Here is a 23447-nt window from a genome sequence, read left to right as displayed (position 1 = left end):
AGAGCATCCAGCCACACTTTCCGGCCGCTGCAGCCTCGCGTCTCGCTCCCACCGACGGCTCCGGCCGCCTCGTCCTCATCGCGGAGTCTTCCAGCAAGTCGCGTTCTATGACAGCGGCCCCTCCGTGAATGCCCACTCACGCCTTCGCAACACAACGGACTCAATACGACCCACCCCTTCCCTGCCTGTTCGTCTCCAGCCCAGTTCGCCCTCATTGCTAGATATGGCGTGCAACGTCTGAGAACTCCGGACATTACCGCTGCGGCAATTGCCCGCACAGGCGCCTATTCCCACCCCTCTTCCACCAGTACCCAGTCGGCGACTGTATCCGCAAGCCTCCCCATCCTCCTTCACGGCTCCACCGTCCACCGCGTCCTGCAACTTCTTTACGCTCGTCGCCACCTTCGGAGGCCTCGAAATGATGGTACCACGCAATGACGACAGCAACCGCTCAACTGAGTGGGACTCTCGATCCTCGGACTCAATCGCGGCTTCCGACGCCCAAAAGGTCCCGCGGAGCCTCGCGCACTCGATCCAAGCCAGGCGACGTCGCGCCTGCAGCAGCAGCCCAGCCTCCAGCTTCTGCAGCGTTCCAAAATTGCTTGGCGGCGCGGAGTCGGGCTGCGCCCACCATCCAGGAGCGCCGGATCCCACCCCTATCGCGGGTACGTCGCCCCCTGGTAGCGCCACACGCCCGCGAGCGCACCCCCTCCGCCCCGTCCTCGCTCCGCGGCGCACCGAACGTCTGCGCCCCAACGCTAGCGACGGAACGGAGGGGGGTTCGACGCCGTCCGCACTTGATGCTTTCATGTACGGCCACCTCATGCGCCGGACGCCAGAAGAGAAGTCACGATCTAGCGGTACCACGCTCTGCGATGAAGCCCAAGAACCTCGGAGCTCTGGGATCCGACGTCGCGGGCCACGGAGCGGGCGGCGGTCGCGGTGGCCCTATCGCGCACCGCGGCGGGCCACGGGCCTCATGGTGATGCTCGAACCGGGGGCGGGGTGAAGGAGGCCAGGGCGCCGCGGGAGGCTGTACGGAACGCGACGGCGTGTGGTGGATTGCGGTTTCGAGTGTCCGAGGGGAACGGGCTTGATCGGAGCGTTCGTTCGAGTCGGCCAGGTGCTGCGGTGTCATGTGTCGGGTTTGACGTGGGCGATGGGCGTTTGGATGCATACTTAGCGGGCTGGGACGGAAGTCAGACGGGCGGCGGGCGGGCGTAGGGCGCTGCGAATGCACTATGTATATTTCGGGCAGGATGCCATAATCAAAGCGATGAGGACAACGGGACAGCGATGATTCAGAGACTGAGTGAGGGTGCTGGTGACGGTATGTTCAGAAAGGCAGGGGGGGTGGTGGAGCGGGGAGCTGAGAAGGAGGTTGCGGGGAAGAGGAAGGCGGAGAAGAGAGGAAGGGCGGGGAGAAGGGGATGAGGGGATAACGGGGAGGTTGCGTTCTACCGTATGTACAGGCGCGACTAAAGAGATAGGGGAAGGGTAAACATGGATGAGAAGCCGAGGAAAACATGTGTGGATGATGTGGTGGAACATTGAGATGCAGGATGAGGCATGCTGATGCGAGAGAAACGGGAACGACGTAAGGGGTCGTGACATGAACATGAATGAACGTGGCCAAATCGGACAATGGTGGGAGCGAGGTGGAGGAGGGGAGTGAGAGCGGGTGGGTGGGGGAGAAAGTACTAAGAAAACAGACTAGTGTGCGTTCATGATCAAGTGCGTGAAATGGAGGCGGGGGGTCATGAAGTTCTTGGAGATGCGTGGTATGAGAACGATGATGCATGCATGAGTGAACAGAGACGGATGATGGTTGACGACAATGACACAAGTCCATGTGCAGGAACGACGACGGAGGACCCAACATGAGAGGCAGACAGATAGTCCAGAATACACTGCGGTGACGGTGCGTCATACAAACGTTTTTGGGCGTGTCCGGACCAGGCCGAGCAACGGTGACTGCGCCGTCCGAGTCGCCAACGCACGCACGCCACGGCCAGCGTCGCAGCGGGACCGGGGACAGAGGACGGGAGATAGGCCGCAGCCATGACGGCCGTGTGCGGTGCATCGAGCACCGTGAGCGGGCCACCGACGGGATCTTGTCAGTGGTGGGAGGTGAACAGCTTCAGCCGAACTTCCTGTAGTACGCCGAGACTAGAACTGGGGATGTTGAGCCTGTCGGCTTGCGCCCAGCAGTAATTGATGACCATCTGCATCGCGCGTTCAGCCTCCTTCGCCGTGGGCATGCGTTCTTCGGAGGGGTCGTACCGTTCTGGCACCTCGGGGTGGATAAGGACCTGCTCCCCGCCCTCCATCTCGACGACGAAGGGGGCCGGTGGAGCGTCCTGAATGGGCGACGCGTGCTGACGATCTTCAGACGCGTCCTGCTGCTGAGCCTGGTCGTTGACGGTGGAATAGTACGACTCGGGCTGTGACGTGTCCACCGGGTACCTCGACCAGTCCGGCTGAGAGGTCGAGTCTGGATGCCCATGCGCGTTCCTCGACGCCAAATCGTCGTCGTCTTCGGACTCAATTCCGATATCGTGCTCAGCGTAAGCGTTCCCGGATGGAGGATCTGGCATCCGGTAGGGCGCGTCGGGGGGAGCCATCGACGGAAGCGGAGGCAACTTCAGAGCTCGCGATACCGCTACATGGAGCGCGGCCTTCTCAGCAAGTTTCTTCTTGTTCGCAGCAATCATCGCAGGCGTCATGTATCCTGACGCGTCGGCTCGAAGCTGTCGTTCAAGCGTGCCGTTCCCAACGTAAGTCCCGCGCCGGATGCCCACCCGATTCTTGAAGTTCTCGAGCCACCCAGAGCTTGCCTTGAACTTGTCGGGCGTGAAGCCATCAGCATTACCCAACTCCCGGGCTTTCTGCCGCAGGACGGCATCGGTGAGCGTCTTCCCTTCTCCGGAAGCTTGGATGACCCATTCCTTGAGCTTGCTTTCAAGATAAGGAAACTTCGATGGCCTGAGAGGGCATGTGAACAAGAGGCATGGGAGTGAGAGGGGAGGTTGACGAACCTGAACTTGGCCAGCTCGTAAAGATTGGCATCGTCCACGGGGACCGACAGCCAGCGTTCCTTATGCTTTAGGATCTTGCTGACCGTGCTCCGCTCGACCCCGAAGCGCGCGGCAATGTCCTCTTGTTTGACCCCAGGGTTCGCGTCGGCGTAGGCACAGATGTTGTAGCGATCCCGGCTGACCAGACGCTTCTTTTTGTTCGTCCTTGGTGGAAGGGGCGACTCGGAAGGCTTGTAGCTGCCAGGGAACTGAGAGCTAGAGGATACTGACGTGATCGAGCCAGCAGAGCTCACAGCCGGGGACTGAGACCGAGGGTTGGACGAAGCGGAGGCGGCGGAGCCCGAAGCGGAGCGCGCCTGCGGAGGGCCTGGGTAGCGCCACTCGGGCACACGAGCGGAGGGGGAGGAGTAGAGATTGACCGTGTTCATCACCAGCGGCTGCGACAGATCAGGCAGCGAGTAGAGCGACTGTGCGGGAGTCTGGGGGCGCGAGCCGTGGGGGTGGGAGTACTGGGGAGAAGGGTTGTGCTAACACGCATATAGCGAGGTTTAGTAGTGCAGCGGACAAAAAGAAGATTGGAGACGAACGCCATATGACTGGGACGACGACGACGCGTAGGCCGAGTTCTCTCCTCCGCTTGGGAGCCTATCCGAGGTGCGTGCGCGGCGACGAGAAAGGCTTCTGTCCGGACCGATGCTGCCCTCGACCTGGGGCGAGTCAAAGGCAATGTGCTGCGCCGATGAGGCGGAGTCGGGGACGGGGGATGGCATGCCAGTGAGATATGAATCTGAGACTTGCCGAGGGACGTGGGGCGGGAGATGGTCGCGGGAGGACGAATGGGCGTACTTGAGCGGGCCATGCGGGTGCGGGGGCTGGGGCATGAGGGCGGCCATTTGGGAGTGGGCGGACGAGCTGGGATCGGAGGGCGAGTGGTGGGCAGACCAGGAGGGGTCTGGGGGATAAGAGAGGTGGGCGGGCTGGTCAGAGAGGTGGGGATGGGGCGGGAGGAGGGACTGCGGCGGCGGGTAGACGAGGCCGGAGGGCGAGTAGTGCTGAGGGTTGTCCATGTCGGCGGACGGGTGTGCTCGCTGGGGGCATGGGCACGAGCCGGGAGCGGGGGAGGTGGGACAGACGACGGCGCGGCCGCGATGATGACCGTCCGAGAGAAAGGCTGAGGGCCAGGCGTCTGGGAGGCCTTATGAGCTCGCAATTCTCCAATCAGCCGCCGCGGACTCCGCGCCGGGGCCAGGACTTGAGATCTCTCCGATCACGCCTTCTGCGATTACGGATGCGCCCCGTTGCTGCTCTCGTCCGCTGCAGCAGGCAGAGGCTCGAGCACACGTTCACCTCCTCCCCGCCGCCGTCCGAGCCCTCGTCCTCGTCCTCGCCGTCCGCCAGCGTCCGAGCCGGGCACGCGCCGCTCGCCGCACGTCATCCACGCACCCGCGTGCAATCAAGGCAATCGAATAAGGTTTCCCGTTTTCTCACCCGATCCCACGCCTTCTCACGCCCGCCCGCCCCTCCGCCGTCCCCGGCGATGACCCGACGAGATCTCGCCGCCGGCCGCCCGGATGCCGCCGGCCCGCCCCCCGCCATGTGCGCGCACCAGGGACACCGCCGCGACCCTTGCCCCATACGCCTACCCCTGCCTCCGCACTAGTCCCGGCTGGCGTGCGCGGGGCTGCCGATGGTTGGCGCAGACCGGGCGGGAGAAATAGGCGTGGCTGCGATACGGGCATGAGGCTCCTGGGTGGTTCTCGGCGGATGCGCGCGGTTCTAGGACGTGGCCGCGCAGGAGCGGAGAGGAAGCAGCTTCGGGCGAACGCTGGCCCAGGACCACGAACGGCGTCGGGGCTGGGAAGCGTGCACGACGTGTGTTTGCCCCATCGCCGGCAAGCCCAGCTGTCGCCTCTGCAGGCGAGAGAGCAGCCTAGCAGCCTCGCCTTGCCCGCGCCATCGGCCACAGCCTGGGTGGATGGCCTGCCGTCATCGCACACGCCGCGCCCAGCGCGCATCCCTGACTCCAGTCCATCTGCCAGTCATTCGTGCCCTAGCTCGCGCGTAGAACTGCTCTGCCACCCCTTGGTTGTATTCTAGCTCGGAAGACCCTCTCGGGCCCCGGGGCACCTGCACCTCACACTCTTCTCGACTGTCTTCGCCCGCTTCGGGGACTGACGGTCGCCGCTCCCTCCCGCGTTCATATGTCGGACGGCGTATTCTTGGCCACTCCCCACGGATCGCCCCTCCATCCTGCCTGCTTGAACTCTCCTCTCCCTCGGCGGCGATGTCTGGGATCTCGGTTTCCAATTCCCAACCTTGCGCCGCGACCCCGTGACCCGGGTCGCCCCGCGTTCCCCCCGCCCCGCCGCTCAAGCGTTAAGGTGCGCATCCTCGCCCAAGTCCCCGCTGTCCTGTATTCTCACTCTCCCACCAAGGTGGGAGCCCCCGCTCACTCACTCGCCCGTGGGTGCTTGTGTGCCCAATCCCCCCAGACGGCTCCGCGCAGCTCGAGCCTGCGTGCCTGGTCCGCAGCGGCGCCCACCGCGCACAAGACGAGCTCGAGGATATCCCACGACAGCCTTGACGAGCGCGTGGACCCATGGGACTCCGTGTGCCGGCACTCGCCAAGCGGCCCGCCCTCGGTCCTTCGCACCCAGTAAGTACTGCGTTTCAAACGGGCAGCGCGCGGCCCATGCCGTCCCATTCACCGACTCCGCCGCCAACTCTCGACCAGCCTTCCGATGTCGCTTCCGCCTTGGTCCCCCTTTGGCACGTTCGCACCCTGCGTCGTCATGCACCCGCAGCACTCTCACCAGAGTGCGAATCCGCGGCAGCCTGCGCGGTCATGTGTACCCTGGCCACCGCCCCCTAGGGATCGGATCGCTGCGAGGGCTTTCTGACCGCGTCCCGGCGTCCTCCTGTTACGGGCGGAAAAAGCGCGGTGCGAGTCTGTTCTACGTTTTCTGTCCCGGATAATTGACGGATCCTCCCCTTCCTCCTTCTGTTCGAACGGCGCAGTTTCGCTCGACGACGCGTCTAGGCTCGCCCGCCCCCATGTGCGTGGGCTGCAGGGGGTCAATGTGGGCGTGTGCGGCCTAGCGTCTTGTCCGTTCCCCGTTCGCGTCCTAACTCGACCCTCCTCTGGCCCGCCCGCTCGGCGATGGGCCGCAAGTTGGCCATGATCCATGCGGCTCGCGCCACTCTGCCGCCCTCTTCGATCTCGCCTTCTTCCGCCTTCGCTCGCCTCCTCGTCCCGTTCCATCGATCCTGGCCCACGCGTCCTCTCCGGCCACCGCCCCCCTCAACGCCCTTGCCGTCGCTTGCACAGTTGTCTCCCGGCGCGCGCGGGCCGCAGTCCCCAGCCGGTGCAAAGCGCTGATGGCCCTCGGCGGAGGGCGTTCAGCAGCGCTCAGCGCTCAGCCCGGTTTCAAGTTTCGAGTTCCACCTTCATTATCAACCACAGCCACCCGCGCGCGGCCAGGCCCCAGCTGCAGGGTCCACCCTCGAACCCCCGACGTCGACGGTCGACGATCGAGCGCGCTGCGTCGAATCATCTCCGCCCGCCCGCAAATTGATCCATCAGCCCTCGAAATTAACCCTGAACGGAGCCTGCCCTCGAGCCAGCGCGGGCGTCCCTGCCGCCCTCCGCCCGCTCCCCTTACTCCCGCTCCCCATCGGCTCGCCCGCCCCCGCCCTGTCTGCACTTCGCTCCCCCACTACAACACACCGCGCCGCAACCGCCGCAGAACCGCGCCCGGCCCTATGCGCGACGCGACTGCACCGCGTGACTGCACGACCACGACGCCGGGCCCGGACCTGGATCATCTGCGCCTAGCCGCGACTCTGGCAGAGCAAGATCCTCGCCAAGCGAGGGCGCCGCGAGCGCGTGCCCGACGTCCCCTGCGAAGGTCGGGCGGCCCGCCGCCGTCGTGGCCATGTCGTCCCCGGATGCGCGCCGGGCCCTGATCCGTCCGGAGAGCCTCTCCGACCCTGGCCAGGCTCGAGCGTCGATGTCGGGAGCGGCGCGCCGACGCCCTGGGCCCGGGCTATATGCACAAGCGCGCGCTCCCGCACGAGCACCCCCGCCGCCGACGCCGCCAGGGCGGGGGCCGCGCCCATTGCCGACGAGGCGAGCCCACAGCGTGGACTGTTCGACACCCGACGCCCGACGCTCGACGGCCGCCGTCCAACACCCGAGCCCTCGCCGTACACGGGCGGCTGGCGGGGCGCCGGGGACAGGTCGTGCATTCATGACTGGCGCGAGGGGCCGCGGCGGCGAATACGCTGGTCTCACCCAGGTCTCACCGGCACCACCGGTCGGCCCGGGCCACCCCACCGCAGCAGGAGAGGGCAGAAGGGAGGGCGAGGAGGCGGCTCGCGTTCAGCCTTCCCGTTCGGAGCCGGGGAAGGCCCTTGCGGACAGGGCTGCGGTGGAGTATACTACGCGGGCAGGGTGGGCCTTTGATTCGACGGGAGCCGGGCTCGGACCCTCCCGATAAAATTCAAGGCGCCCGCCTCCGGGCGGTCGCTAGTGTACATGGGATCCAGCAGGGGAACGCCTGAAGACGAAACGCTTCTCGGCGGGAAGTCTGAACTTTATCCCGTGCGCCCGACTCTGGGGCGCAGGCCTGCGGGCCTGCGCGCGGATCATCTGCTCAGGTACGTGTCGTCCGTGTATGCGCATGCCCGCACGATCGCGCACGAACGAGCGGCGGGGGAGGGGAGGGCGTGGAGACGCACGGACCGACGTTCGGGAAGGGGGCAGAGAGGAGGGTACCTGCGCAGCGAGGCTACTGGCTGAGGGGAGGAGGAGCTCTCAGCGCAGGGTGTTGTGCATTGTCCTGGCGTCGGGCACATCGCGGCCGGTTACGTTTCCCGGTGCTTGGCGAGCGGCGACTTGGAGCGGCGAGATCGCCAGACAGACTCGCGATAGCCTCGCCACAATCCCTGCGGGCGAAATCAGCGCAGGACCCGGGAGATGAACGACCCCCGTGCGTCCACTCCCACAGCCGAGCGAGCGAGCGAAGATAACAAAACGAAGTTGACGGCGAACGACAGAGCGCGAGTCGGTACAGAGAACCAATCGTACAGCCAAGTCCGTGCATCCGTGCCGTATCCTACAACGCCCCCTGCACGCGCACATCCACCGAATCCAGGGCAGATCAGACCCGAACCCACCCCGCTCCCCCAGCTCCACGTCCACGACGGATCCCCTGGGCCCACCCCTGTATCTTTCATCCCCGCTTCCCGCTCTATCGCCCGCCTCCGACGTTAATGGCCGTGCGCATATACGGCCCGTTCCCCATGGGCCCGTACGGCGTCGTCGGCATCTGCGCGGGCATCGCGCCGGCCATGACCGGCGTCGTGAGCATCACCCCGCCGTGACCCTGCTGGGGCTGGGATTCGGCCGCCCGGGGCCCCGCGCGGTCCTCACGCTCGGCGATCGTCGCAGCGGTGCCAACCCGGGCGTTCTCGGCGACGCCGTTCTGGATGGAGAAGGTCTGGCCGAGGCCGTACAGCTTGCCGTTGAAGTCGGGGTCGTCGAGCGTGCCGTTGAAGTACAGCTCTCGCATCTTGAAGAACGTGGTCGCGGTCAGCAGGGAGTCGGACCCTGCCTGATGGGAGGCACCGATGCGCATCACCTGCAGATGGGAGTGTTAGCCACGAGGTCTCGCGGCTCGAGTGAGGCCTAGGCCAGTGTGCGGTCTCGAGCTGGGGTGCAGGGCCGTGGCTGTACTTGCGCAGACGTCATTTCCGCGCCGCGAGAATATTCTTGCAAGCCCCGAACGCACCGAACCTGGACCAAGAGCTCGCACGGGTGGGGAGACGAACAACGTACCCCTAAATCATCCGCGACATCCTGAAGGCCGCCCTTGAGCTTGCACGAGCGCATGACGAACTTGATGTCGTAGATCGTGGGGAACCACGTGTGGAGGACGTCAAAGAAGGCCTCCTCGTTGGTGGGGAGCGACTGTCCCGTGAGCAGCTTGACGAAGTAGCCAAAGTCGTAGCCACTGCCGAGAAACACGAGCAGTCAGCATCTCGCACGTCGCGTCCATACTAGGCAAGCCGTCGCCGAGGCGCGGGCCCCCGGGCGCGCCCCCGGGGGACAACAGTGCGCCAACAGCCCACAACGAGACGCGATGCAGCTTCCCCGCCATCGTTTTCTTCATATACCCCGCCTCGTTCCCGCGATGCGAGGCCGAGCGTCAGGGTCGAGTGCGGGAGGATCGCTCACCTGTGGAACGAGATCCATTTGGTGTCTGGTGACAGGACGAGGCCAGACGTAATCATGAGCTCAGCGAAGTCATTCGGCTCGATGCCCATTTCATGATGTCTTTGCAGGTCGATGCCCGAGTTCTGGAGGAGATCCAGCGATTGCGGGGCGAACATATCTGTCCTACCAGGGGGTGACTTACATAAGCAAAAGTGCCTGGCATTTGCACCCCGCCGCGAGGCAGTAGGGTGGGAGGGAACACATCGGAAGAGGACGGTCGAAGGAGGGCACATACTCGGCACTGAAGTTGAAGTTGAACTGCCATGTGGATACGTCCTGGGGGTAGGTGCCGTCCTCGTCTGCCAAAGTAAGGCCGACCTGGATGATCTTCAGCAGGTCGACGTTACATCGCATGGTCTGGTAGTGGTAGTCGGACGACGTCTTGAATGCGCCTATTGGTCGTGCAACAACGCCAGGAAATTCCGTGTCCTAGGTAGATGTGAAAGCGGATGTTCATCTTGTGAGACCACGAGTGGCGTGAACGGATCGGTGAGACGTACGAGAGCAACATATGGGTACTTTTCGATAAGATCCCGGATGTTAGCCATCTCCATCTCGAGGTTGGGTGCCCAGACTTCACGTATTCGCGTCATGGTGCCAAGATTGGTGGTGGTTAGGTAGCAGAAGTGGATGTACGCAGGAGAGCGAAGCGGTTGGACTGGCGGATGGTCGGGACTCGACGGTCAGCGGGGTCGGCGCACGTGATGATGCCACGTTTGGCAGGAGTGTTGGGCGCTCCGTGGGCGTTTGCTTTTCTCATTTCTTCACCCGCCTGGATTCACACTCAATCACGCAGCTGCCACGATAGACAACATAGAATCTCAGGGTATCAACTTGGGTTGCAACGGAAATTTCTCTTTGGCGTCGATCTACTGCTACGCCGGTGCAACGCCAAACAAATCCTTCCCAAGGTTCAACACGTAACCACACCCGCCGCTTCCTGCACTGCAGCCCCTCCAGTCTCAGCTGAACTGCTGGCCAACACCTATCCCGCCTCTATTCTTGCTGCATGTTACGGAACGACACTCTTGAGTACCGCCACGAAGAGCAAGGTAAGTGACAAGCAGTGAGCTCCACACGGCATCAATGATGACCAGAGTAGGACGGACGGCTGTGAGGATGCTCCTGCGCGGCGGTCCTTTCATCGGGATCGTCGTCGCAGTCATCCATCGCAATAGCGAGGCATTGCGCTGACGCGAACTCGCGAAAACCTAGACCCCCCGCTATTGCGTGGGTGAACGCGGGCAGCGATGCCTTTGTCCGTTTGCTCCCAAGAGCAGCCTCACAGTTGCGGCCGGGAAATCATCCAAAAGTAGATCACTACACCTGTGCTTCCAGAAAATCGCCACTTCTCGTAAATCCCCGCCTCTGTCCCAGTCTCGGCCGTCGGAGCTTTCGAATGAGGTGGGGCTTAGGGGCTGGTGTCTCTGTTGGACATGGTTTGAGGCGGGCACGGTAGAGGGCGCAGATAGTGGGGCGTCGTATGGCAGGGTAGTAGAGACAATAATGAGCCAAGGAGGAGGTGAAGCCGTTGTGAGGTGGGCGGCGGTTGGCCCAGATGGCGATGTTCATCCGAGCTTTTAAAACTCTCCTCCTGCGCTTACGCTCCCCGCGTCTTTCTCGTTACGATCCGGCAATTTCCATCCTTGCGCCACACGATCGTGAATTTCGTAAGCATCGGCATTCAAGACATGCCTCGTGTAGCGTTTTCCAACGGGACCGAGGAAGGGAAGCCTGGCTTGCGTTCTTGCTGAGTGCCACGCGGCGGAACCACCCCATGAGGCGCGCAGAGCTGCCGCGGGGCGCGGGGCAGTAACGTCAGAGATCAAGCAAGCTCAGGGCGAATCCGCCGTAGAAGGGGGTTCGACAAAGGCGTGTTCTGCAATGTGGGGCGGCGACTTGCCTCCCTTCGGGGATAGCAGTACGAGAGTCGCGGACTCGGTGTCGGCGCAGGCCTGCCTGGACTGTGAGCGCGCACGACTCACGAGGCTCTTCGCCGCTGTAACAAGACCGGATGTTCCTTACACCCTCCAGGTCCCGAGTTTCTCCGGCCTTCCTCAACGCTTCGCGGTCATACTCTCTGTGTCAAAGGGACCACCAGGGCGGTCGTACGTCTTGACAATAGCTGCGGGCGCCACGGCCGTCTTGTTCAAAGATCTACCATCGCACGCGTCGCTTCCAGCCTGTCCGACACAAACAGCCGGCGGTCCCGACGCCGTAATCTGCGCCGTATATACCCCGCCAACCTGCGACGCTCTCCGAGGGTACATAGATGCGTGTCAAGAATCAAGATAGCTATTTAGTGGACCGACCATCGCCCTCATGTCGCCGTGTCCGGTCGGGACACCGCGCAGTGCGACCCTGCGTCCGACGACCACTCTATAGAGCATGAGCTAATAGCAGAAGCCCTAGAGGCCGGCAGACGGGACGCGTCATGCTTTCTGGGGTTGCCGCGCGGTCAAGCGTCGAACGATCCTGTGGAACGTCTACCTCCGCGCGCACTGGCTAGCGTCCGCGATGACCGGCCCGGACGGCGGGATCGATTGGAGGAGGCGTGTTTTATGTCACGCCCGCCCAGCCCCCCTCACAGGCATCAGTTAGGCTTTCCTGGGGCCGAGGTGTGGGAGACCTGCGTCAGACGACGGTGATCGCGACAGAAGGAAACCGGACTGGATAAGAAAGCGAATGGCATAGATCGTCCACCCCCACCACATAGACAGCGTGCGGTCGACCTTGTATCGTCGCAGAACGCAATGCCCTCCTCCACATACTCCAACCCTGGCTTGAACGGTGCATTCATGGTGCCTACGGCCAGACCGGTTTGGCCGACGCCACCAGCCCCATGCGAATCCCGCGCCCGCATGGGAGAACGGGCCTGCGCACAAGACCTGTACGTACGAGAAGAGCGCGGTGTGTGTGTGTGTGTAGCGCCGCCCAGGTCCCCGCGAGCATGGACGCACCGGCAGAACGCGGCCTCGTGCACGCGCTCATGCGTCCTCTACCTGTATCGCGGGAGCCACCAGGAATGGCAGGTCGAGCGTTAAGGCGGAGGGCGCCGGCGGAGGGGGACAAGGAGTCAACACAACGTGCGGGCGAGAATCCGGCATATTACGTACGTAGTTGCTCGGGAAGATGCCCTTGCGTCCGTCCGCACCGATGCCTACGAGGAGAGGCAGGGAGGGAGAAGGGGGGAGATGTCAGATTGCGGAGCGTCCTTGGGCATCGAAACCTCGCGGCAATGGGAGGGTAAGCCGCACCTTCCCACCAGCCCTCTGCATAGTGGCGCCCACCAGCTGGACCGTCCGTGAGTTGGATGAGCTGGCCTTCGTCGACGGAGAGCTCGTCCGGGCCTTGCGACTTGTACGCGTAGATGCCGCGCACTAGGGAATAGAACCACAAGGTGATTGGCAGTTTGAGTAGACGACGTCAATTCCGTGTAAGACCACAGGAACAGGGTTGAGAGCGGACGACTGACCATACTCTCCAGAACTGGCCTGTGGGACTGGGGTACCGCTCCTCGGGGTCGCGCCCCGATCGGCAGAGGACGCCGCGCCGGGTTCGAGCAGTTCCACGTACGACGCAGGGACGAGCCCCTTCCCTCCGGAGTCGTCCGCCACTTTGACCCATCCTGAGCCATCGTCTTCTTCCAGCACGCGCACGATGCTCTCCGCTGATCGTGCGTGAGACCGCAGGGTCGATGTGAGAAGTGGGGATCCTTCCATTGAAAAATGCTCACTCACCGGTGACTGTAAGCTCGAACGGCGAAGTGGGCGTAAAATCGAATACGACCCTTGCCCTAGGACCGCTTTCCTCGTCGGGCTCGTGGCCGTGCGAAGGAGGTGCGAAGGAAGAGGGAGTAGGCGTCGAAAGTACTGCGTGGTGTTACGCGTGTCAATTTTGTTATTTTTTACTAAACCCCAAGTCCGACGCACTGCGGGACTCGGATGGGGACACTGTTGACGGTGTTCTCGAGAGCGATGAAACTGAATCCGATGAACGGTGCCCATGCCGCGAGCCCGAGCAGTCAGCGGGGAGCTGCATTGTAAAGATATCAGGACCGTTGTGGACAAGAAGCCGTTGGAATATAATGGCAGACCTTCAGTTCGCACTTCGCATGGACAGAGATTCCGCACGCCTTGCATGTTTTCCCTTGCTTGCTGAGACCCCAGATTGACGACTAGGGCACGTCATGTTGAGGGAGAAGCACGATTCACAAGGGACCGGGGATACCAGCATACCTTGCAGTAGGAACACGAGGCCGGGATAGAGAACGAGGCACTCTTGAATGAGTGCGGGCTTTGTCCCCCTTCGTCGCCTGTTGCAAGAGGTACGTAAGTACAAGCGCTCGAAGTATTGCCGCTGCCGTAATGCAGTCACACAAAGCGCGAGAAGACGGCGAACCCACGGGCACTCGATCTCCACGGGCAGGGTAGGGAACGAAGGAGACCCAAACGTACCGCAGAGTGCACCAGAGACTGTGTCCACCTCCGTGCGGAGGATCGCATCGGACGTGGAGAAAAACGTTAGCGCATGGTGGGCTTCCAGGTATTGCTTCATGGCGTCCGGCGTATCGCGGCAGAAACAATATGCGTGGAGTTAGCGATCTTCTCATGCGCCCACAATGCCTCAATGGGAGAGAAGCCACTCACATCAAGCAGCTCGTCGGCGTTGCCTAATGTGGCATCCTCCGTGTATGCTGTCACCAGGTTGCCCAGTTTTTCCGTATCCTGGCCTGAGAAAAATATCAATTAGGAGCGAGACTCGTAGTACATGCTCAGTGCGTACGTTTGTTGGTGAGAACAGGGTCGAGATCCTGTAGCTTTGTTCGACACTTGTTCAGCCTGTTCTGAAGATACACCTTCGGTGCGGGATCCACACTCATATCGCCCTATTCAAGGGTTGGATCAGACAGTGTGAGTCTTTCAGGGAGATTGAAACATACAGTATCGTAGTAAGTGGCACAGGGTTCGAAGACAAAGTCTTCGGGGGTGGAAAAGGGGACGATATTATGATCGATGAATATGTCTTGGTCGACTGCAGGGTTCACCGATGAGAGCACCTGCTCCGCCCGTGTGATGTGGGATCGCACAATGTCAAGGTGCTCGAGTTGAAGAACTTGCGCATTCTTGAGGCTGCTCGCAAAGCTATCGATCAGACGCGCCTGCAAGTCCTCTTCCGCAATATCAGCCGTCAGGGCAAGGATGGATACTAGCAAGGTTGCTATCGGCACTCACGGAATTGCTGCAAAAATGTTGTGAGCACACCAAGCTCAACAAGCCACGACGCCACTTACGTCCTCTAGAGCAGGGATGTCTTCGTCGTAAAACTTGGCCTTGGCCTTGTTGGATACAGCTATCGAGATGAGATACGCGCTGAAGTAAAATTTGTAGGTGAGTAGCTGGAAACAAAATTGAACGTTGACCGTACTTCTTGCTGTTGAGCATGTCAATTTGCTGCTGCTCGTATTGCCTCGCAGCTCGCTCTGCGTGCCGATCGTCTGACGCACGCTCCTGAACATAGCGGAATTAGTTGATACCGTAAAATACGAAACTCATCACCAACCTGCTTCTGTCGATACGCGTGTACTTCTGTACACTCCTCGTCATACTGAATGGTAGTCAGGATCACGACTTTGAGTATTATCTACGAGACATGCCTTCTGTTTGCTCTGCGAGAACGGGTAAATCGGGTCTGACACTGATATGTCTGACGAGAGCGGCGTACCTTGACACGGTCTGCATAGGTACGCTCCTTATCGGACAACAGCTTCTGGTAGTATTGTAGTTGCCTCTTCCGATTATCGTCGTGCCTCTGTCTCGTCAACCTGAGAGGTTCTATGACTTGACCGCTCAAGGCGTCGGCGAGATTTACGTGGTCCTGGGCGGTATCGCTCATGGAGGAGAGCACTTGCGAGTAAGCAGCGTCGAGTGTACTGGGAGATGTAGGTCAGTCTAGTTTGTACGATTTCGCTCGAGCCTGTTCGTGGGAGGGCAATGGAACATTGTCATACCTTGTCTTCAGAATACTCTCCTCCCACGACTTGGTGGGTTCAGATCCGACGACGAGGGTTGCCATCTTCTTCGCCTTCTTGTCTGCCGCCCTCTTGACCAGAGTTTGGAGTTTGACGGCGTAGTCCCGTTCGAGCGCGGCTCTTTCCTTGAGCAGCTCCCGAACCTTCAATAGCTGTCAGCGCAGCGTCCGCACTTTCTGCCCAATCTCACGTACATCGTCGAGGAAGTCAATTTGAGCATCAGTCAAGCCGGCTATTCGCTCGACCTGATCCTGGAGAAAGGGGCGTGAGTCACGGGGTGTGGGATCACAGAAAGTGTGCGAGTTTTGAGCCGCATACGGGAATGTGTCGGCCGTACGTCTGGCCGTTAGCTGTGGCAACCATAGATGTGTTTAGTAGTGTGTGAGATGGCTAAGGTGTCCGGTCTAGGGTGAGCAGAAAGGAGATAGGAGATGACAGACGAGCTCTGCGCAGTGCGTTGTGCAACACCCGGAGTCGATCGCCGAGGGTGGCATCCGATCAAGCGCCGGTCAGGCTATCCAAATTAGGTTTCCGGCTCTTCCAGAATCCCCCTCGGCCCGGGCATAGGGCTTGGGTGCAAGGCTGCACCGCTGCTGCCTCCTATCTTGCCCTCGTACGCTCGTGCTCACTGACTCTACTTCTTCCACTGTCTGCGACATTGCCTTCGCTCTTTGACTCGCACTGCGTATGTTCATCACCTAATGTCTCGCCTGGATGCAAGCGTTTGCAGCGGCCGCTCCTCTCAGTCTTATCAATATCAGCGACCATCCTCAACAGCTTCAACGCTAGCGAGAACGTTGATACTTCCATATTCAGGCACGTACTAGCTTTGTTTTTTCACTGTGTATGCCCGGAGCCGGGTACCCGGGCGCAGAGAAACCTAGTTGCGCATATAGACAATGCCTCCGCCGAATGAACGCATTAGAATGCTTCTCCGCTTCATATGCCCCACAACAAGTTCATCTGTGCTCTTTATGACGCTTTGCTTTTTATGCGCACCACAAGTACAAATGCAACGCTAGTGAGTAGCCTTGTTTCCATTTCATCCCATTACCCTACTGTCAGTGCCTGCCACGACCACTTCTTCTCATCCCCGAGGCTTTAGCGATGCAAACTGACATGATGTGCTCGATGACAGTCACGGTTTATAACGCTCTCTTTTAAGCCCCACGTGATTTGTGGGCACGCATTTGCCGTTTATTCAGTCAGGTGCGCGTAGTAAGCCTAGACCCCAGACCATCTGGAGCTGGGCTATTTTGGACAAGATTCACCGTCTTCTGTCATTTGCAATGCAAGTGTTGGTGAGCACCCCCAATCAATAAGCAACCCATAGACTTCATTCCCATTCCCAGCCCCTCGATTCCCATACGCTTCTGCAGTTTTCCTGCGAACCCGAAGTTTCCGCGTTGCCCACGCATGGACGTTGGGCAAATAATATGTCGTGAGTACCAGTACTTCTCTTGACGATCTACGATCGATTGCGGCCGCTGAGCATTTAGTTGGTCAGGAAGCTGAACCAGCTCACCTTGCGAGAGCGAGACATCCTTCCGACATCCTGGTTGCTTCCCCAGGCACTTTGATATCACAACCGCTCGACGCGTTTGTGGCGCTGCATAATGGCGTCACGGCTTCATCACGCCCCAGTTGCAGGTCCGAAGTGAGTCGTCCCTCTGTTGTTGACCGGCGCACATGGACAGGCGGAGCGGTCTAGACAACGCCTTTTGCAGCCTAAATCTTATAGGTATTCAACTTTTCATTCGCACGGGACCGACGCACCCTTGTTCCTGGGCGCCCATGGTCGCCGACGAGCATCCTCCCATTTTGGGCCGGGCCGGCCAGTGGCCACCAGCGACGGCCTCGCGCGCGCCACGCGTTGTGTCGCCCGCGCGACTGTGCACGTTGCCTGCACAACGCCGCAACCGCGACGTCTACACGCCGTGAGGACCGCGACGGCTCGTAATATGTGGCTCCCCATCAGCCGTCACGCGCAACGCCTCCGCGCGCAGCCCACGAACAACGGTGTCCGCTGCCCAGCCTGGCGCCGTTCCGCCGCTCGCCCGGTAACACCGCTGGGCGAGCGCTCCGGCGAGGCGCGCGACGCCTCCCACCCCCGACGTCAAAAGGCAAACAACAGAACGACTGCCTCCGGCCGTAATTTTTTCCAGGGTGGGCGTCCGCGTTGCTGTCCACGTCCTTGGACCGGCGTCGGCCCTGCGGGCGCTGCTGCCAATTGGTTGCCGTCTCCGGCTTGGCCAACTCTCGCTTCCATCGACGCCGGAGCTCGAAAGATGAAGTAATCCACGCACCTCCAGTGCGCGGATGGGTATAAAAGAGGCCTTTCGACACCCTGCCCATGCTCCTCACGGGTTCTACTCGCCAGTGCTCCCCCCGCCCCTCCGCCCCGTCCCCACCTTTACGACCCCTACGCCCCTCCCTTTGTGCAACGCGCTACCTACTCCACCACCTCACGCCACCGCGATGTCCCCCTTCACCTTCCTACTCTTCCTCTTCGCCCTCGTGTGCACCGTGCTCGCTGCGCCCGCGAGCCTCGAGAAGCGCATCACGCACACCGGCCGTGTACGTCGCCCCACCCTTTGCATCTCCGCTTCCCCGCACTTATCTCCGCCTCCCCGTCCTTTGTCCTCGTCACACAGGGCACCTGGTTCGACGTCGGCCTCGGCGCGTGCGGCAAGACGAACGTGAACAGCGACAAGATCGTGGCCATCTCGTCCGAGATTTATGGCTCCGGCGGGAACTGCGAACAGGTTCGCGCCGTCGTCATCTCTGACCCAATCTGCGCGCCCGGCTGACGCGCCCCGCAGTACATCCAGATCACGAACACCAAGAACGGGAAGGTCGCATACGGCAAGGTCCGCGACGAGTGCCCGGGCTGCGGCAAGTACGACCTCGGTGAGCATCCAACTTCCCTGCCCAGCGGCATCTACCTCCGCGTCCGCGTCCGCGCCCGCTCCTGCTCCGCGGATGCTCCGTCGCTTCCTTTCGGCACGGCGCACGCTGGACGCGGACACAGACGCACGCGCTCGGTCTCTTCGGCTTTCTAACCTTCGTTCCCCGCGCAGACATGAGCCCATCGCTCTTCAAGGCCCTCGGCGCATCCCTCGACGTCGGCGTCCTCTCGCTCTCGTGGCACTTTGAGAACAAGGCCTTCAAGCCCTGAGCGCCCACTCGCACGCGTCCGCCTCCCCGGTCCCCCGGCCTTCTGAGCAAAGATCCACGCCCAGACCACCGCCTGCCCTCTTCTGCGCCACCGCCCAAGTACTCACACGCGGCGCGACATGACCGCGGTCACGTCCACATCCACGCACACTTACACTCATAGAAGCCCCAAGCGCGCTACCTGCCTCCCACTCCATCTCGGTCTCCTCCTATGGTGTTTATTTGGGCTATTTATGCGCCCCGCACGCGGCCAGCAGCCCCGCAGGGCGGCTGCTTCGAGTCGCGCGGCGGTCGCACCTCTGGTCCTAGGATCCGCAATCGTAAACCTATCCGCCGTCTGGTGCACGGCGTGCTCCCCCCCGCTTTCCTCCCCCAGTCTATGTAGGTTCCCAACGCCGCGTTCACGATATAGAAGCGCACCCTCCCCCAGGGTGCGCACGCATAGAATGTATCCCACGAATACCCCATGTATGTAACACACCAAGTGTAGTACAACGCCGGCTTGACGCCGCGCAGTATTGCTTTTACCGCACACGCTCTCACGAAATGAAAGTTGACTTCCTCTGTCCGCACGAACGCACGAGCACTGCTATGTACCACCGTCCCCAAGATTCCTAATACGTGCGCGCCCGTCCGTTCCGGTGCGCTCAGCACCGCGGGTCAAGGTGCACACGGGAGAACAAGGGTTCTGAACGAGGTCGCGCGCTTCGCACATTCAGCGGCCTCCCGGGGCGTTCGGCTTCGCGCCTCGCGGCCAGACAGACTTCAAGCTGCAGGCCTGCCTGGGTCGTCAGTCACTCGCCAGTCGCGACTACTCGCAATGCGACGCCAAGAGAGGCGGTGCCATATGTGTCGTCTCTCAACGTGAGCGCACACTACCTGCCAGCCACGACCGATCGTTGTTCGACCGCTCCGGCGCCCTGAAGGCCGGACGGGTGCGATGGAACATGTCGCCCGCGCAGACGCGGATAAACGGAGACGGAGATGGAGATGGAGATGAGCGGGCGCGCGCGGTCGGCCACAGGCACCCACGACGCGCGCGCGCGCGGAAAGTCAAGCTGCTCCGAACACGCCCCCGCAGCGCGGTACTTAGCACTTAGCACGGGCGGTGCACTGGCTGCGGCGCTGCGCCTCAACGCCTCAACGTCGAGTCTTCTCTCGCTCATTCGGGACCGCACGAGCCCGCACGGCCGCAGGGACGGCGTCACGGAGCGTCGGGGGCTGCGATCCCCGGGGAGCGGGACGCGCGATATTAGATTTCAGGACACGTGCGTACGGGCATGCCCGCGCGCGGGCATAGCAAAGAAAGCGCGCTGCTCGTAAAGCCACTACGTATTGATACATGGGCAAATGATACATGAGGGAAGTACTCGTACAGGTACAGGGCGACGGGCATCGGGCAGCCCCCAGCCTCATCTGAGCGTGCGAGAGGTGGGGGTGGAGGGAGAGAGGATGTATACGGATACAGCGTGGGGTGCGGCTGGAGGCGACGGGGTGCATGTAAACAGCGTCGAGGCCGCGGCGTGGATCATTCGACCCCCCGTGGACAGCCAAGTAGCCGTTGAGCGACCTCGCCATGCCGAGATCGACGGTCGCGCCGCGGCGCGGAGGGTGCGCTCGGCATAGCCTATGGGCGCCCTGCAGGCGGGCGTGGCTTGCACGCGGATGAAGCGTGGTGGACACTAGTACTCTCTCGAGGCGGTCGTGGTCCGAGGCGCGCGGGCTACGCGGCGAGACAGACGAGCAGCCAGGCGACGGCGGAGACGAGGCTCACGGCCTCCCAAAGCTGAGCGTGCGCCGGAGCTCAGCAACGACCGCGCGCCCTCCGCGCCGGCCAGTTCGCGCTGATGTCGGCGATGTCGTCATCGTCGACGACGGCCGCAGGCGTCGCCGGGCGCGCGCGTTCCGAGGAGCGGGGGCTGAGGTGCGGAGCGCGGGGCAGCTTGGGCCTGAAGGCCATGCACGTGTGTGCGTCGACCGCGGAGGAGGAGGGGAGGAGGAGGGGCGCTTCGCCCGCGGACCGAGGGAGCGCGGCTCGTGGGGGCTGTCCTGAACGGTCGATGTTGAGGATGGAGGCATGGGGGCATGTCGAGTGGCGCGATTCTGGGCCAACGTCGACGTCGACGGGAACGGGACCGTCTGTCTGTGCCTTGCAGGCTGGTCAAGGGTCAGCAACCGCAGTGCCATCCTTGAGAACGGGATGTCAATTGATGACACCAAGACGACCAACTCACTGAGATAGATGGACTCCGGTTTGCAGACCCCGGGTCTGCGAGTGTCCCCGGGCGAAGACGTGATGGTACACTTTTCGAAACAGACCCCAGCAGCGGTGGTGGGCCTGTTTCGTAACAGACGGTCAGATGTCTGCGGTCATGCGATGAAGGACCAACACCGTGCTCACCATAGACACGAATCGGGCTGGAAGATGACATTACGAACACCCTGGACCTGAGCGGCACCACTTGGCGGGTGCACGGCAACGAGGGCGAGGGCGGCTGAGAGGGCGACAGCGGAGATAGGCGCAGCGATGACGGCCGTCTTCATCAGGCCCCCGAGGCAAGAACGCGCGCAAAGACAGCAGGTGTGGATGGAGGCTGGTTGTTGCCAATTGAGTCAGGCTGCGAACAGCCAGGAGGGAGCAGGGTGGAGCAGATGAGACAGAGTTCTCACCCACGCAAGCCCCCACTATATCTGCGCCTTGGCCACACCGCTGGCCCGTCAGCGGCCCCAGGACTGTGCGTTGTGCTGTGACGGGGGGCTTCGCGTCTGTGGTCCGGGTGTCGCAGATACTGTTATCGGATACTGATCATGGTCTCGACCGCGCGCGCGTCGAATGGGCGGAGGGCGTTGTCGCCCACACATTACGAAGTCTACCCGGTGCGGTCGGAGTGTCGCACGCGCCAGTGCGCATCTCCGTGTGTGGTGGGCGTGCCAACCAAGCAGCTGACTCCTCGGTGGCTGAGGACATGTTGTGCATCGCCAGGATACGACGAGGAGCAACGGGAAGGGGATGTGGGTGCTGGTATCTGAGAGCGCGGTCGAGAATTATGTGCTGTGTACTCTGGCGTGGTGCAGGTCGGAGGAAGAGAAGTGGTTGAGCGCTAACGAACTGTTGCTTGATCATTGCAAGAGACCTCAACTGAGCGAGCCGCACGTCTGCGATCGCAGACGTATCTAACGCCATATGCTTGAAACACTCACACTTCAAGCTTCAAGCATCGTGACTCGCAAGCGATGTGTATCCATATTACGAAGTTACAGCAAATCGTACATAACTTACAAACTGTAGTAGTTCTAATTCATGCTCACCGACAGATATTCTAAGGCAGTCACTGGCGATACTTGCGCTGCAGCTCCTCGTACGCACCCACGATCTCCCGGTGCTCGTCCGACCCTACCTCGTACTCCGTCACCTCCGCAACGACCTTCGAAGCCCCACCGTCCTTCAGGCGCCGCTGCAGCTCCTTGCTCTGCGCGTCCTCCGGCACGTCGTACAGGAACGCGGCCGCGATCCCCGTCGCGAGGTTCTCCGTCGGGAGCCCGTACCCGCGCGCCATCGCGTACGGGCCCAAGAGGCGGTCCCCGCGCGCGAGCTTCCGGAGCGGCTCGCGCCCGACGCGCCCGACGTCGTCCCGCACGCGCGCGTTCGCGAAGCGGGCGACGACGCGCTCGACGTACGTGCGGTGCTCGCGCGGGTCGAACCCGTGCTTGCGGACGAGCGCGGCGCCCGCCTCGCGCTCGAGCGCGCCCCGCAGCGTCCCGCGCACGTCCGCGTCCGCGACGGCGGCGTCGATCGTCGCGAGGCGCTTGAGCGCGCCGAGGTACGCGGCGAGCGCGTGCCCGCAGTTGAGCGTGAAGAGCTTGCGCTCGACGTACGCGTCGAGCTTGTCCGTGAGCCGGACGCCCTTGAGGTGCACCGCGGGCCGCGTCGCGTGCAGCGCGTGCCCGTCCACGACCCACTCGTAGAAGCCCTCGACGCCGACGTCGAGCGGGCTGTCGCCCGCGCTCGCGTTCGGGTGGTACGGGGGCACGATGCGGTCGACGGAGCAGTTCGCGAAGCCGACGTGCGCGCGCACCCACGCCGCCGTCTCCGGGTCGTCCTCGAGCGCCTTGAGGACGTGTCGCGGAGCATCGTCGTCTGGTGCACCGCGTTCTCGCACGCGATGACGTTCATGTCGCCGGCGTCCGCGGCGCGGCGCGCGCGCATCCCGTCGGCGAGCACGCTGGCGATCCTCGGGAGCACGGAGACGCCCACGGCGGTGGTCGCGAGGTCGAGGTAGGGGTCCACGAAGGCGCGGGCAATGTCGGGGGCGGAGGTGGCGAGCAGGCCGGAGACGTCGTGGACGGCGTTGAGGTGCTCCTCGTCGGAGTCGAGGATGTGGACCGCGTACGAGTCTTGTTCGTTGAGCGCGCGGATGACGTCCTTGTCGACGTCAGCGAAGATGACGTGGTAGCCCGAGTCGACGAGCAGAGGCCCGATGAAGCCCCTGCCTATGTTGCCCGCGCCGAAGTGGATGGCCTTGCGGTCGTGGACGCCATCGTGGGCGTGTGCGTGTGCGGAATGGTCTGCGCAATGCGTGAGTGGTCGGGAAGAAAGAGGGAGGAGGCGAGTGCGCACGGAGAGTTGCTGGATCGTTCGGTGGCAGACGCATGGCAGGCAGGTTAGGGGACGGCGTCCGTTCGGGCCCCTATAAACGACGGCGCTCGTCTACAGCTCGCACGCTGAGGGCAATATGACGTCGGAGCTTTTGCGGAGCTTGGTGCGGGCCGCACCCCCCACACCACAGCCGCGCACCCAGATTACACTGGATTGATAGAACCCATCCCGACAGAAACATGTATGGCCTTCGGACCGTCGTGCCAGGCCACGGACATTGGCGTCGGCGTCGGTCTCGCACCGACGGAACGCTCAATACCTTGGCCG

General features: G+C 62.3%; 6 protein-coding genes across 6 annotated transcripts; 1 reads left to right on the top strand and 5 right to left on the bottom strand.

Annotated features, from left to right (window-relative positions):
* Positions 1-2117: 2117 nt before the first annotated feature.
* On the bottom strand, positions 2118-4105 carry BXZ73DRAFT_101195 (CenpB-DNA-bind-domain-containing protein; the record flags this gene model as incomplete). The annotated part of the gene is made up of 3 exons (XM_048014820.1): positions 2118-2985; positions 3039-3565; positions 3626-4105. The coding sequence occupies 3 exons, from the start codon at positions 4103-4105 to the stop codon at positions 2118-2120; spliced, it is 1875 nt and encodes a 624-aa protein (XP_047878247.1).
* A 4185-nt stretch (positions 4106-8290) lies between these two features.
* Positions 8291-9908, bottom strand: BXZ73DRAFT_46431 (CAF1-domain-containing protein; the record flags this gene model as incomplete). The annotated part of the gene is made up of 5 exons (XM_048019691.1): positions 8291-8680; positions 8836-9052; positions 9277-9438; positions 9551-9744; positions 9816-9908. 5 exons carry the CDS (start codon positions 9906-9908, stop codon positions 8291-8293), a joined length of 1056 nt encoding a protein of 351 aa, XP_047878246.1.
* A 2394-nt stretch (positions 9909-12302) lies between these two features.
* Positions 12303-15709, bottom strand: BXZ73DRAFT_89849 (uncharacterized protein; the record flags this gene model as incomplete). Its single annotated transcript, XM_048025409.1, has 18 exons — positions 12303-12317; positions 12432-12475; positions 12573-12695; positions 12791-12985; positions 13056-13187; positions 13227-13350; positions 13412-13492; positions 13554-13630; positions 13773-13866; positions 13965-14047; positions 14101-14203; positions 14258-14485; positions 14609-14687; positions 14743-14825; positions 14878-14922; positions 15040-15247; positions 15326-15498; positions 15665-15709. The coding sequence occupies 18 exons, from the start codon at positions 15707-15709 to the stop codon at positions 12303-12305; spliced, it is 1932 nt and encodes a 643-aa protein (XP_047878245.1).
* Positions 15710-17824: 2115 nt separating this feature from the next.
* Positions 17825-18524, top strand: BXZ73DRAFT_46567 (RlpA-like double-psi beta-barrel-protein domain-containing protein-containing protein; the record flags this gene model as incomplete). Its single annotated transcript, XM_048019716.1, has 4 exons — positions 17825-17923; positions 18001-18111; positions 18169-18256; positions 18427-18524. The coding sequence occupies 4 exons, from the start codon at positions 17825-17827 to the stop codon at positions 18522-18524; spliced, it is 396 nt and encodes a 131-aa protein (XP_047878244.1).
* Positions 18525-20327: 1803 nt separating this feature from the next.
* On the bottom strand, positions 20328-21067 carry BXZ73DRAFT_101191 (uncharacterized protein; the record flags this gene model as incomplete). The annotated part of the gene is made up of 3 exons (XM_048014819.1): positions 20328-20680; positions 20758-20861; positions 20925-21067. The coding sequence occupies 3 exons, from the start codon at positions 21065-21067 to the stop codon at positions 20328-20330; spliced, it is 600 nt and encodes a 199-aa protein (XP_047878243.1).
* Positions 21068-21852: 785 nt separating this feature from the next.
* Positions 21853-23175, bottom strand: BXZ73DRAFT_89847 (mannitol dehydrogenase domain-containing protein; the record flags this gene model as incomplete). The annotated part of the gene is made up of 3 exons (XM_048025408.1): positions 21853-22632; positions 22671-23089; positions 23142-23175. The coding sequence occupies 3 exons, from the start codon at positions 23173-23175 to the stop codon at positions 21853-21855; spliced, it is 1233 nt and encodes a 410-aa protein (XP_047878242.1).
* Positions 23176-23447: the final 272 nt, after the last annotated feature.

Source organism: Epithele typhae (assembly GCF_022376455.1).
Source record: "Epithele typhae strain CBS 203.58 chromosome Unknown BXZ73scaffold_22, whole genome shotgun sequence".
Classification (NCBI taxonomy): Eukaryota; Fungi; Basidiomycota; class Agaricomycetes; order Polyporales; family Epitheliaceae; genus Epithele; species Epithele typhae.
Note: the sequence above shows the minus strand (reverse complement) of the source record. Positions and strands in the feature narration are given on the sequence as shown.